Source organism: Pristis pectinata, chromosome 15 (genome assembly GCF_009764475.1).
Source record: "Pristis pectinata isolate sPriPec2 chromosome 15, sPriPec2.1.pri, whole genome shotgun sequence".
In the NCBI taxonomy this organism is placed as follows: Eukaryota; Metazoa; Chordata; class Chondrichthyes; order Rhinopristiformes; family Pristidae; genus Pristis; species Pristis pectinata.
In genome coordinates, this window is record NC_067419.1 from 20826779 (window position 1) to 20839251 (window position 12473).

General features: G+C 40.9%; 1 protein-coding gene across 5 annotated transcripts in view; it reads right to left on the minus strand.

The window, feature by feature from the left end:
* The window catches only part of si:dkey-82f1.1 (DENN domain-containing protein 2A), a 98424-nt gene that overhangs the window by 32079 nt on the left and 53872 nt on the right, over positions 1–12473 (minus strand). For all 5 annotated transcript variants that reach the window (XM_052029761.1, XM_052029758.1, XM_052029757.1 and 2 more), the window contains exons 2-3: positions 9045–9140; positions 811–2076 (exon numbers count right to left, since the gene is read on the minus strand). In XM_052029761.1, the coding sequence (XP_051885721.1) occupies positions 811–2076; positions 9045–9130 (1352 nt within the window). In that variant the 5' untranslated portion in view covers positions 9131–9140. The remainder of the gene's footprint in view (positions 1–810; positions 2077–9044; positions 9141–12473) is intronic.

Below are 12473 nucleotides of genomic sequence, written 5' to 3' on the forward strand. Positions count from 1 at the left end.
GCGAATGTGGAGGGAAATCGCAACGGGGGTGAGGTGTGCGCGCGCGCATGCGCGCGCGCGCACACACACACACACACACACACACACACACACACACACACACACACACACACACACACACACACACACAATAACTGGGTACAAATGATCAAGGAATAAACAATACAATGTTTGGATACCCTGATTCTGGACAAACATTGGCTCTTTGATCTCGGGAGTCCTTAACTAACTGCTCTGAAGTAGTGCACAGCTTACTTCAACATCCTCGGAGACAGAAAAGAGGTAGAAAACCAAACATGCAGCACTTTTATACTGCTGGGGGGCTGGGTGGTCCAGCAGGACAAAGGTGTTTAAACGGACCAGTGGTAGGTGTGCCCAGGACAAAGGTGCTCGCACAGACCAATCCAAGTGGTCCAGCAAGGACAAAGGTGTTTACCTAGTGGGGTGGAACTAAACCTTGATTGACAGTGGTGTCGCTTTCAGCCATATGCTCAATGGTGTCATCCCAGCCAGAGGGGTCAGTGTTGTCATGGTCACATGACAGCCATGACCTTTTACACTACACCATTCCTGGTCAGGAGTTCCATGCACTGAAGAATGAGGCCACGAACTTAAAGCAGACACTATTTCACATCATCCACAGAGGCTTCATTGTGCTTACTCCCCTTGGAATTTGCACATTTCCCCTTTCACCTTTTACATTCTTTCATATCATTACAAGAACACTGCAGAATTCTACATTAACGATTTGAGATGGTTTGCACTATCCCACTAACCAACCTTTCCAAAACACAGAAGTCGCCTGCTTACCGGTTATCTTTAGAGTTTAACCTTATTCTCCCATTTAGCGCTCCTGTGCTGACAGTAGGAGGAGGTGTCAATGGGAGCGGTGGGGGGATGACTGGCAAGTCCGGCAACTGCCGAGTGCTCTTCCTTAACGTACAAAGGCCAGCCATTTTTTCAGTACCATACTCAAACGTTCGCCTAGGCTTGGGCACAGGATTCACTGCAAGGTCATGGTCAGGAGTTCCAGGTTCTGAGTAGACATTCTCCACATTTCGAATTTTACAGCTTGCCCAGGTGACCTTCACCTTCTCCACAGTCCCAAAGATAGGCTCGCTTGCTTCCGTGTCAGAATTGGACTGGATGTGCTTACGCTTGAGTTCTGAGCTGCAGCTGCCATCCTTTTTCTCCTTGGAGGGTGATGTTCCCTGGGCGACCAGTGCCTTTTGAAGTCTCTGAGGTGTATAGTAATCACCAGGTAACTTAAGCTGGCTTGTCACCGAATCTTCCTTTGCCTTTTCCTCCAGCTTCTTGATGTGGCTCGATACAGTTGTTCTCTCTCTTGTCAAGGGCTGTGTTGTGGAAAAGTTCGTGCGCACAACTTCTTTTGCTTTTCCACAAACTTGTATGATATCAGACTTCATTATCTCGTTCTCTTTGACCTCAAGCAACCTGCTTTCAGCCTGCAGAATCCTTGCTTTCCCTTCATCTACCTTGTATTCATTTTCTTTCCCAGCATCCTTGCTTTCTAAATTCCAAATACTTGCATGTTTACCTTCAGCCTTCTTAGCGACATTCTCCTCAACCTGCTTCACTAGCTCAGACTTGTCATCAAGTTCCTTGGTTTCTTTATTTACCAATTTTTCTTTTTCTGTTGATAACACCAGTTCCTTCTTACCCTCCCATTCTGAAATTTTTTCCTTAATGCTTGGATTCCTAACTACGATACCAGTTTTATTAGGAGAATAGCTTTGCCTGGAAGTGTTCTTTAATGGCTTCTGCACGGAGTGTTCATTTTCTGAGATGCTGTTGATGTCCAGCCTTGGGCTACTGATGACAAATTTTTGGTTCAGCATTGTTTGCTCACTGTAAGTCAGTCTGGGCTTTGTAATGCAGCTGTTGACTGGCTTTAGTGGACACTTCACCTCTGTGCCATCAACTGCCTGTGTACTAATCAGGATCTTTGTTGAGTTCTTCTGAGTGGAATTCAGATGCTGATTAACAATGTGTTCAGGTTCAACCCTCGGTGGCTCCTTGACAATCAGGAGAAACTTCTCACCATCTGTTTTCACTCTGTAAGATAAAAAGATCTGTCATAGTCACAGAACAAAATAGAATGGTTTCTGAGTCTTAAGAAGTACATAACATAGTTTTTAGCTGGGCATCCTGAAGCAAAGATCTTCAAATGTCCTAGTTTCACTACCTTCCATTTTTTTTGATTACCTTATGATATTGAAACAGAAGAGAGAGTGAGCTGCTGAAAAGCTGATGTCCCAAATTTTTAAGTCAACAGGGCTAGGTGAGAGGTGGAGTGGAATGGGTGTTGAGGCAATGATACCAACGCAAGGAATCCATATTTTCATTACCGCAAATGGGGATATCACTCTGAATACATGTTCGTTACAAGATCCGATTTTAAGTTACATACACCAAGTCTACTCCCATTCTAAGACAAATTAACAAACTCTGGGCTCCAAGGCTGTGCTGAGCTTTTACTGGCTGTTGGCCAAACTGAAATCCATAAGATGAATATTTCTCTTTCACCCTTGCTACCTGATTGATCCAAGAAGGTCAATTTAACATTCAAAGACCTTTGCCAAAATGCAAATTACTTCATAATATTTACAGCAGGGAGAAAGGCTGTTCATCCCAATAGGGTCCATGCAGGTGTTTATGCTCCACTACTCAAAGCTTTTCAGTCTAAAATCAACATCCTTTTAGGTGACAAAATACATTGAGCTGGGACTGACCGATAAAAGGCCTATTTTATCAGAATTGCAAAATGGGGTCACAGATTGGAGTTAGAACTCTCCACCCAATTCACAAAATATAAGTTCATTCTTCAGATTGTTTCACTAAGTCCAGCTTAAAAAACTGGACAACATTAGACCATAGAATTTTCTTTCCCTACATTAACTAAATGAAATGATGATCATATGACCTGAAGGGCCTCAGTCTTCGCCTCATCATCTCCAGTGAGCCTCGTATCAAAATACAAATATTAATTTTTACCTTGCCATTGAACATGATGCATAAAACAGAAATAAAGCTCCCTCTCAAAGATGGCATTGTAATATTGAAGAACTGCATACAACTCGCTGTTATGCCTCAAATTTTCAGAAACCTTAATGGAAAACAAACACTGTGGGAAAATGCAATTAGGGTGCTCTTTTTATATTCTTCCTACAAGACAGTGATAACCTTTCAAGCACTTAGGCAGGAAAGGGAGCCCTTAACATGAGGAACACAGTATTCCAAGCTAATCACTTCCTGCATGATACACTGGAAAACCTCAAGTCATCTTCTAAGTCCAGAACACTCCTTGGAGCTATATTGCTGAAAATTAAATCAAAATCTTCTGGTGGGTTCTCAAAGAGCATCTAATTGCTTCATTCTCTTAATTCCAGATGACATAGAGGGAGGAAATTTATTGCACTCTGAGATCAATAAAGCATTTCATGCTGGAAGTCCACCACGCCATTTGCTTAGGGCTGCGCATGCTTGGAAATTCTGTTAGCCCATTGTACACGCAAATCTATGAACAAACAGGACCTTCAACGTGATATTGAATAACCTTTGGGCTCTAAACAATTGTTGTATCGTTCTTTTCCTTTTCTACTTGCAGTAGTCCATTTAAGAGGTGCAGAGTCAGAGTTTCTTTGTTGCCTCAGAGAGACAAGATAGGTCCAGTACAGACTTACTACCAATAAACTTTCCGGGACATTGACCTATACTTGTCTTGTAGCAGGATTGAAGCTTTAAGTCAAGCCCTTTCCTCATCTGTCATGGTCTTGAATTTCAGTCAGTCAAGATCTCATTTTCAGATTTGTTTTCCACGCAGACATTTTTCTCAGTTTGGTTCTTTTGCAATTCCTGATCCCCAGGAAGTCCTTTAATTTCACCGAAGGACTTGGTTTATTGAACCAATTCTCTTCTCATCACATTGTTGTCTGTGCAGATCACACTACTTTCCTGCCCAGACTTTGGAGAACAGTTCTCTACTTCCCAAAGATGTCAATGAGTCGCTTATAGCCTACAATGTAATCTTGCTTTTATTTTCACCTCAACAAAAGCCCCACTATGGCAACTAAACCCATGACTGACTGACTGACTGACTGACTGACTGACTGACTGACTGACTGACTGACTGACTGACTGACTGACTGACTGACTGACTGACTGACTGACTGACTGACTGACTGACTGACTGACTGACTGACTGACTGACTGACTGACTGACTGACTGACTGACTGACTGACTGACTGACTGACTAGATAGATAGATAGATAGATAGATAGATAGATAGATAGATATCCATAAAAATGTTCATCAGACCTACATTTTTGATAATCTGTTGCTGTTTAAACAACATTTTCTCCTGTATTACATTCTCAGATAGGGCACCACATTCACTTTCCCCTATCCCTGCAAGAGCTTGAGCGCAGTCCAAGTCGAGCAAAGGCCGAGTCAGATTGCTACACTTGAGAGCAAATCTGGAACGGACATTGGAGGGAACAAAGCTGGCCCTTGGGTGTGGAGTGCAGAGTTGGGATGAATATCATGGATCATTACATGCCTGTAACACTTCATTCAAAAACGGCAGACCAGGCAAAGAACCGAAATTTGAGATGACTTATAGTTTTTTTTTAAAAACAAGTAAAGCAACAGAAATACACTGTGTGGGACTAAATGAAAATACAGCTGTTCCTCAGTCCCTGCTACACATTTCCTCTACTGTAGGTCCCAAACCACAGTCATGTGCTGTGGTTAGGTCCTGAAAGGTCACTGATTGATCTGAGGAGATCTCTACTTAAACTAAGCATTCTGGATAAACACAACCTTTCTGAATATCGCAGAGAAACCAATAACCTCTGCAAGAAAGCTTGAACAGCCCCAGGCTGGAGCACCGTTATCTTAAATGTTTTTGCAGCCTACTTCCAATGTAACTGTTGCTGAAGCCATGTTCATAAACATCACATTCGATTTGGCAAATTAAGTGGTTGAGCAGGATAGAAAAGAACACTGATTTATGAAAGGGGACAGCAGGTGATAAAAAGCATGCACCAAAAGTGTTCCTCCTGGGAATGTTTTAACCACTGAGAACAGACAACTACTGCTCTGTTAATCCCAGTGTTTGTGTGGGATCAATGTTTCCATGACAATTTCGGTAGTGTGCATATAAACAAACATCTATCCAATTTTGAGAAGAAAATACAAGATGCCTATTCACTTAAGTGAATGTCATCCCATACACACTTAAATGATCCAGTGATAAATATTCTTATGAGAAACAGGTCTAACAGGCAGGCTTCTAATATGGCTTCACATGGGGACTCTGTTGGAACTGACGATCCAAAAGTGAGGGATGGCACTTCAATTGTCTTTTGGCAGGGGGTGAGTGTTGGAGGTTGGGAGAGAGAACAGGGGGAAGGTAGGTGGGGGAGTCATCACGAAAAATTTGTGGGGTCCTGAGTTTTCATATTTTATGGAAAAGTTTTAGCTTCCACCACCCATATTTTTGTTGCAGCATTTTGATAATCTGCCAATAACAACTAGTTTGCCTATTTATTTTGCAGTAATGGCAAATATTCCAGCTGACTGCTCAAAATCCTAGACTTCCACTTCCTGCCCTACATTGTGATCGAGGTCTGAAATCTTGCTGTAATATATTCATCTTGTACATCCATAAATAACAAGAACATGCAAAATCCATATGCAGTAGAGTTTTTAGAAACCATTTTTCAAATTCCCTCCAACATTTTCACTTACTTTTCTCCTTTGAATTTTCCTGCTAAACCAGACAAGCTAAAACTAAAATAAAGTTCAAAGCATCATGTAGAAAGATACTACGTATTCTATCTTTGCACATTTTCACAAATTTCCTCCAATTAGGGAAATTATTCATGCTAAATTACACCTGTACTGCTTAATACTGCTGCCAGTTATGTGGATAGCTAACAATGTTACTAAAGCCCAAAAACCTCAATAGGTTCAGAAAAACCAATGACCCATTCATTCCTTGAATCATCACCATATTATTTCAAATTACAGGACATTGTCTCAGGGCTGCAACACTCTTAACGCTAAAGACAGATAAGTAAATGTTACCAATATGATTTGTGATTCCTGTTTCCCTTTTGACCAATTAGATCCCAGACCAAATTGTTCTTTACATTACCAGTTCCCAAATGTAAATAGATTTTCAGCCACCATCTTCAACCATTTAGATCCTAGTACCATATGGTAATTTCTGATCAGTTCAGTCACAAAAGCAACTGACCTCCAATGATCCAGCAACTATCTCTCTTTCTCACTCAGCTAATGACCGACAGTTCTTCCACAATAGAAGCAAGAACTGACCAAAGTATTCAGCAGTTTGAAGCAGCTTGTGTCATGAAATATCGTGGGAATTGACTGAGATCTCAAATGGAGGCATGTGCAGAACAAATGAGAGGAACCACCCTCCAAAAACATCATCACATATAAAACAATTGATTGGCATTGGCAAGTTAATTTGATTGGAACGGAAGGATATTTCACTTTCCACTAAGCCAGAATATTCAGCAAGTCATGGCTAAAAACTAAATCAATATAGCAAATGTAGAACTAAAATGTTAAGTCCAAATTCTAGTGAAAGCAAAAGATCAGCAAACAACAGCAGGTGTTAAGTACTTTGAGGTTTCTCAGAGTATTCACACAATAAACATTAGAAACCCCACTCTAAGCAATGGAGTAACATCACTGGTACTTTATAAAACTTCATATCACTGTATAAAACATGAGTCTAGAAACTGGATTACGTAGTACCCATTTCTGGGCACTCTGTGGCCCAACTTTGACTTTACCTGGAATAACCAGATCAAGTCATATGTGCTATTCACATTGGCATACATGACATCTTCCCGGTACAAGACATACATCAAATGTCATTTATCACTAAGCCCAGTTTCACCCTTATCATCATAAACTGGAGCCAAAGTTGAAACCCATGACCATCAAAGTAGAACTAGCAACACATTGCACTAGTCTGCTACTTTTTTCACTACCTGCAAGGACACTCTACTGACATTAGGACAATTGATTTGCCACCTGCAGACTGTTCAAGCAGTCCATAGAGTGTGCTTAAACCAACAGCGAGCCCTTTTTCCCTCACTTAGCTGCTGATATTTATTCACTTGGTGCCTCAATAGAAAAAACTCACTTGGGGACCTCAGGCCAGGAGGCAACAACCTTTCCATCAACCTACACTGAGAGAGTCTTCGGAGACACCACATACAACTTGGACCTCTCTGACAAGCACCACATTCACAGGCCCAAGTTTTCCAAGGTTGTCATTACTAAGATATGTGACATTCTGCAGGAAGGCATTTGGCCACACTCTCTTACCAGTACTGCTCCTTCCAAGGAGGTCACGTTCACAGTGACTTTTAACTGCCTTGCCACAGGATCTTTCATGTAACTATGACAGACCTCCATCTCGTCTCCCATTTTGCTACTCACTGCAGCATCAGGGAAGTTGCCTCTGTATTGTATTTATGAAGATATAATTTCACCAATTTTAATTTCAGTGAGTTTCAGGTGGTATCTGAGGCTTTGGGATTTGACAGCATTGCTGACTACCCATGAGTGCAGGTAGCCATTGACCGTAACCACCTGTCCATAGGGGCTTCCCTTGTAACCCAGAGCTTCTTCTGAAGAGGAAGGCTTTCCACTCCTTCAATATGGATCACAAGAAGAATTTCCTCATGGTCAATCCCATTTTTCTGGGAAGCAAAAGACTCTGCTGCATGTTTTCAGTGGCCAACACTTCTTCGATGTTGGGAGTCAACTCCTGTGGCTGCTCACATCACTGTACTCTCTAGACAAAGCAGCATTGGTTCCTCAAGATGAGATTTCGTTGATTGCCTTAGTCTGGGCACACAACAGTACACAACGGGCAGAATGAGAAGACTGTTTCATTGTGCGCTGCATGCTGCGCAATCTAACAAACTGTAGACAGTGGCCACTGGCAGAGCACAGAATGAAGACAGAGGTCCATAAGGTGGAGCCTGGACAAGGAGCAAGAGGAACAGGATGAAGGTGGCATTCACTGTGGGATGTCGCTGCTCAACATCCACAGCTTCATTCCCAACTGAACAGAGGTGGTAGGGCACAGGATATAAAGGATGCCCAAATGCAGAGATGATTTTCATAAGGAGCCTGCAAAATATATTTGCCCAGGCTAGATTGCATCACACCAACATAGTATGGCAATAATTGATCAAAGTAGAATGGGTGAAAATCCCTTCACATGGTGTGAAAGTCCATCTACGTCAAATATAACACATCACTGAATGATTCCCTGTTCACATAATGTCAATGGCTTGATAGAAATTCCCAGCATTTCTTAATGAGTGGCAGCTTGCTTAATCTATTATGACCTCTGCACAGAATACAATTCCCTTTGGTTATTTATGTCTTATGAGGATAGGTTGAGTGAACTAGGGCTTTCCTCTTTGGAGAGAAGGAGGATGAGAGGTGACGATAGAGGTGTACAAGAGGATAAGAGGCATAGATCAAGTGGACAGTCAGAGACTTTTTCCCAGGGTGACAATGGCTAACACGAGGGGGCATAATTTTAAGGTGATTGGAGGAAGATATAAGGGGGATGTCAGGGGTAAGGTTTTGTTTAAAACAGAGAGTGGTGGGTGCGTGGAACGCACTGCCTGCAGAGGTTGTGGGGGCAGATACATTAGGGACATTTAAGAGACTCTTAGATAGACACATGAATGATAGAGAAATGGAAGGCCATGTGGGAGTGAAGGGTTAGATAGATCTTAGAGCAGGATAAAATGTCGGCACAACATTGTGGGCTGAAGGGCCTGTACTGTGCTGTAATGTTCTATGTTCTATTGCATGGGCTTATATTATGAATTTTATCATAATTTTAGTAGCAGTTGTGATCAGTGATTTGAATACATTATCAATTGTGTTATAACATATCTATTTATGAGACCTGCCCATCAGTCCAAGTCACAGAATCCAGACAACTCTTACTCACCGATCAATGGGCTTTGAATTGTAAGTTGTTCCTGTCCAATTTAACGCCGCTGTCTTATTGGCTATCATCCTGTTGGTAATAGGCATGTTCCTTCACCTGCCAAAGGGTATAAAATACAATAAGTCAGTCGGGTTTTGTTTCTGTTATAATCAATCATAATAATCTTGAGACTATTAATGTGGTATAATTATAATAATTCTAGTAACTTTGATTGTTATTTTTAGTGAAGCTATTACCATTGCTTAATGCCATTTTTAGTAAATTAGAAATATAAATGGTCCGATCTAATCCATTTTCCCCACTCTCTCTCTCTCTCTCTTTCTATTGCTTCAGTATATATATTTTTTAAAAACATATGTGCAGCTACTTAATCTCCTTTTACACATTTCTTCCTGAAATAAACTTCATGGGTCAAATAGACTCCTTTCCTGCTGTATAATTTGAAGAATTTATGCACTGTTTCAACAACCATTTGATCAGTTTAGGATTTTCATACTTCAACCAAGCATTAACAGGAGGCGATTTGGCACCGACTAATTTTCTATCCTTGCTCTCTTTTACATGCCATGTACAGATGAGGAAAGCTGTTTGAATTAGCTTGTCCATCAAGATCACTCATATAACTTTTCCTTAACATTCTAGGATTTACACATGCACTTCCCTCACTGATAATTCCATTCCGTGCAAAGAACTCACCGATTATTCCTAAGTAAACCTCTAATCAGTTTAAATCTGTAAGCCTACTTTCTCACAGTACCACATCTTAGATTTGAAACTAATCTGGTAAATAAATACTTTACCAAGTTCAGACCCAATGGGCAAATTTTCTGCTTGTTATTGCTTAAGTTATACAACCAGGGGATGCCAATTTTAATTGCTGGTCTGTAAAGAATGAAGTGTCACAGATTGTACAGTATCTGAAGGGGCAGGGGAATGGGCAGGGTTTCTCCCATCCAATTGCTACTCAAAGGCTCCCTTTTTCATCAAAAAATGTCTCAGGGTCAATTGTCTCTGCCTGTTTTCTCTCTCTGAAAGAACATGTTCTGCTTCTGTTTGTTGTCTGCTTCTGTTTATTTTATTGTGATCATTGGTAGATGTCGAGTAGGATAAGCAATGTATTCCATTTGAAGAACAGATATCCCCCATGCAAGGATTTCAGTCAACAACCTCGTCCCCCGAGGCTGCAGCACGAGCTGAAAGAGTAAGCTGGCTATTGACCCTAAGCAAATGGATATAAACTTAGGGCAAGATAGCCACCCTCTGGGTTTTGGCAATTTGTTGTTTCTACTTGGCATGGCTGCAGTACCATGAACTGATCATAAACTTTATGAAAAATATTACTTTAAATGTTATCATCCACAAAAGGAATGTAGGCAACCAGAAAATGGAAAATAACACATTACAGGTATGATTCTTGGTCCACAGAAGTATAGCTTATCTCAACTGGGTAGGAGCTGAGATTTAAACTGACTTCAGCAACCTCGATATAACACACAAAATGGTCCAGGGATCCAATATCAGTTACTACACACTGACCCTGCCGGACTGCACTCCCACCCCAACCATCCCCTGTAAGAGTGAAGCCTGAGCATAAACTGATGATAAATTTAGGCCGAATTGTAATACATTGCCTAATTCAGATTTTGGGTGCTGATGCTTTTTTCCTCGTCTGTTCCAAACTATCATTTTGTGAATTCGAAATGTTGAATTATGATAATCGGGAAAACTAGCTGATGAAAGTCAATGTAGAATACGAGTCTGTTAAGGGAAACTGGCAGCCAGGAGTTACCCAAGCAGATTTTTCATTGCAAGGAAAATATAATTATGAATAGTCAAGTTCTGGTGCAAAAGTGGAGCCAAATCTGCTAAATCCAGATTTCACAAAAATTTTGCAATTCATTTACCTCTGGCTATTTAATTATTCATGATACAATAACAGGAAAATAAACAAATGGCATCTATCCTTTATGTAATATTGTAATGAAGCCCCTGCCTCTATTTGATAGGACTGCATTGAATTTGTCTGTTGGAATTGTGCCCTGTGTGAAGGACAGGGTAAGGTAGCTGCAACCCCCGTAAATGATGTTTAATGAGGTGATCAAATATATGAAGATCATTCACATGAAAGAAAGGGCTGGGAAGAACCCCTGACTGATCTGAGTGAGAAATAGGACCTTAAATACTGTGCTGTTGACGCAACCTTGGGTTAATGACCATGTTTCTGCTGTCACAACTCCCAGCTCACCCCCTGTTGGGTTTCAAAAACACATTCTGGCTGTTTCTCTATTTCCACCCCAACTCCTGCTTCTGCCCTGCCTCCACTACCCCCAAACACACACACAGCCATCGACACCAGCTATTCAAAAGAAAACAAATAGGCTTAGGGCACTTAGAATGGTTTTTTGGATTAAACAGTATAAATTTTAACATAGCAATCCTTGCATTGTTAATTCTAGAGTCTTTGCACAGTAACTTTAGACCAGAAAAATACACAGTAGTAACATAAACAGATACCTCCACCATAAAAGAATCCCAAATGGCAAATGACACCACTAGTATTGTGCATTCATAATGCCGCAATGACCCTCATATCAAACTGACAACTTAGGTTTTCACCCTGCCTTTTGTTTGTGCTAGGACCAGAAACACTTCTAATTTTTGGTATTACAAGCATACAATTAGGATTTATTCTCTAACTGGTACATCCAACAACATATTGGAATAATGGAAGTAAAATGGCTATTCTATCCCAGGAGATATGGGTGCACGTAAAGAGTGAGCAACTCGTAGTTGAAGGTCTCATTCACAATTCTATCTATACTTCAATATTAGCCTAGTGCCAGGCTGATCATCACACTGCACAGACCATTTCTCGCTATAGGGTTTTGGGCTACTGCACAAGCACAATATTCAATTATGTTGTCCTGGCACACTCGGGAAATTTGACCTCTTCCCAAAATACCTGTGTCTTGGACTCTTCTATTAGAGATGCAGAGGGTTCCATATCTTTGCCTATTTATGCTACACCCCTACTCATTATTCATTAAAACTGCATGTCATGTCCTCCTTGACCAGGAGGAATAAATCATGGCCTAGATTAGGTGAACAGAGATTCCACACTATATCATACACCCTCTGTATGAATGGCTTTGTACAGGATGCATTTAAATCTTCCAAAGGCCAAAAAAGGAATACAGAGAAACTTGTACAATTGCTAAACTCAAACCAAAGTAACTCATTATTCTGTTACAGAAAAAACAGAAGAGTGGATAACCATAGCAACACAATAGAAGGGAAATAATAGGAAGACACCATTGTCTGTCAAACAAAGAAGCCTCAATAAAATATGTGAAATCCTTGGTGTTCTATTTTTCCAGACAAACTACATTTCAGCTCTGGCAGTGTGCCCAGCACTGGGAAAAATTTTAA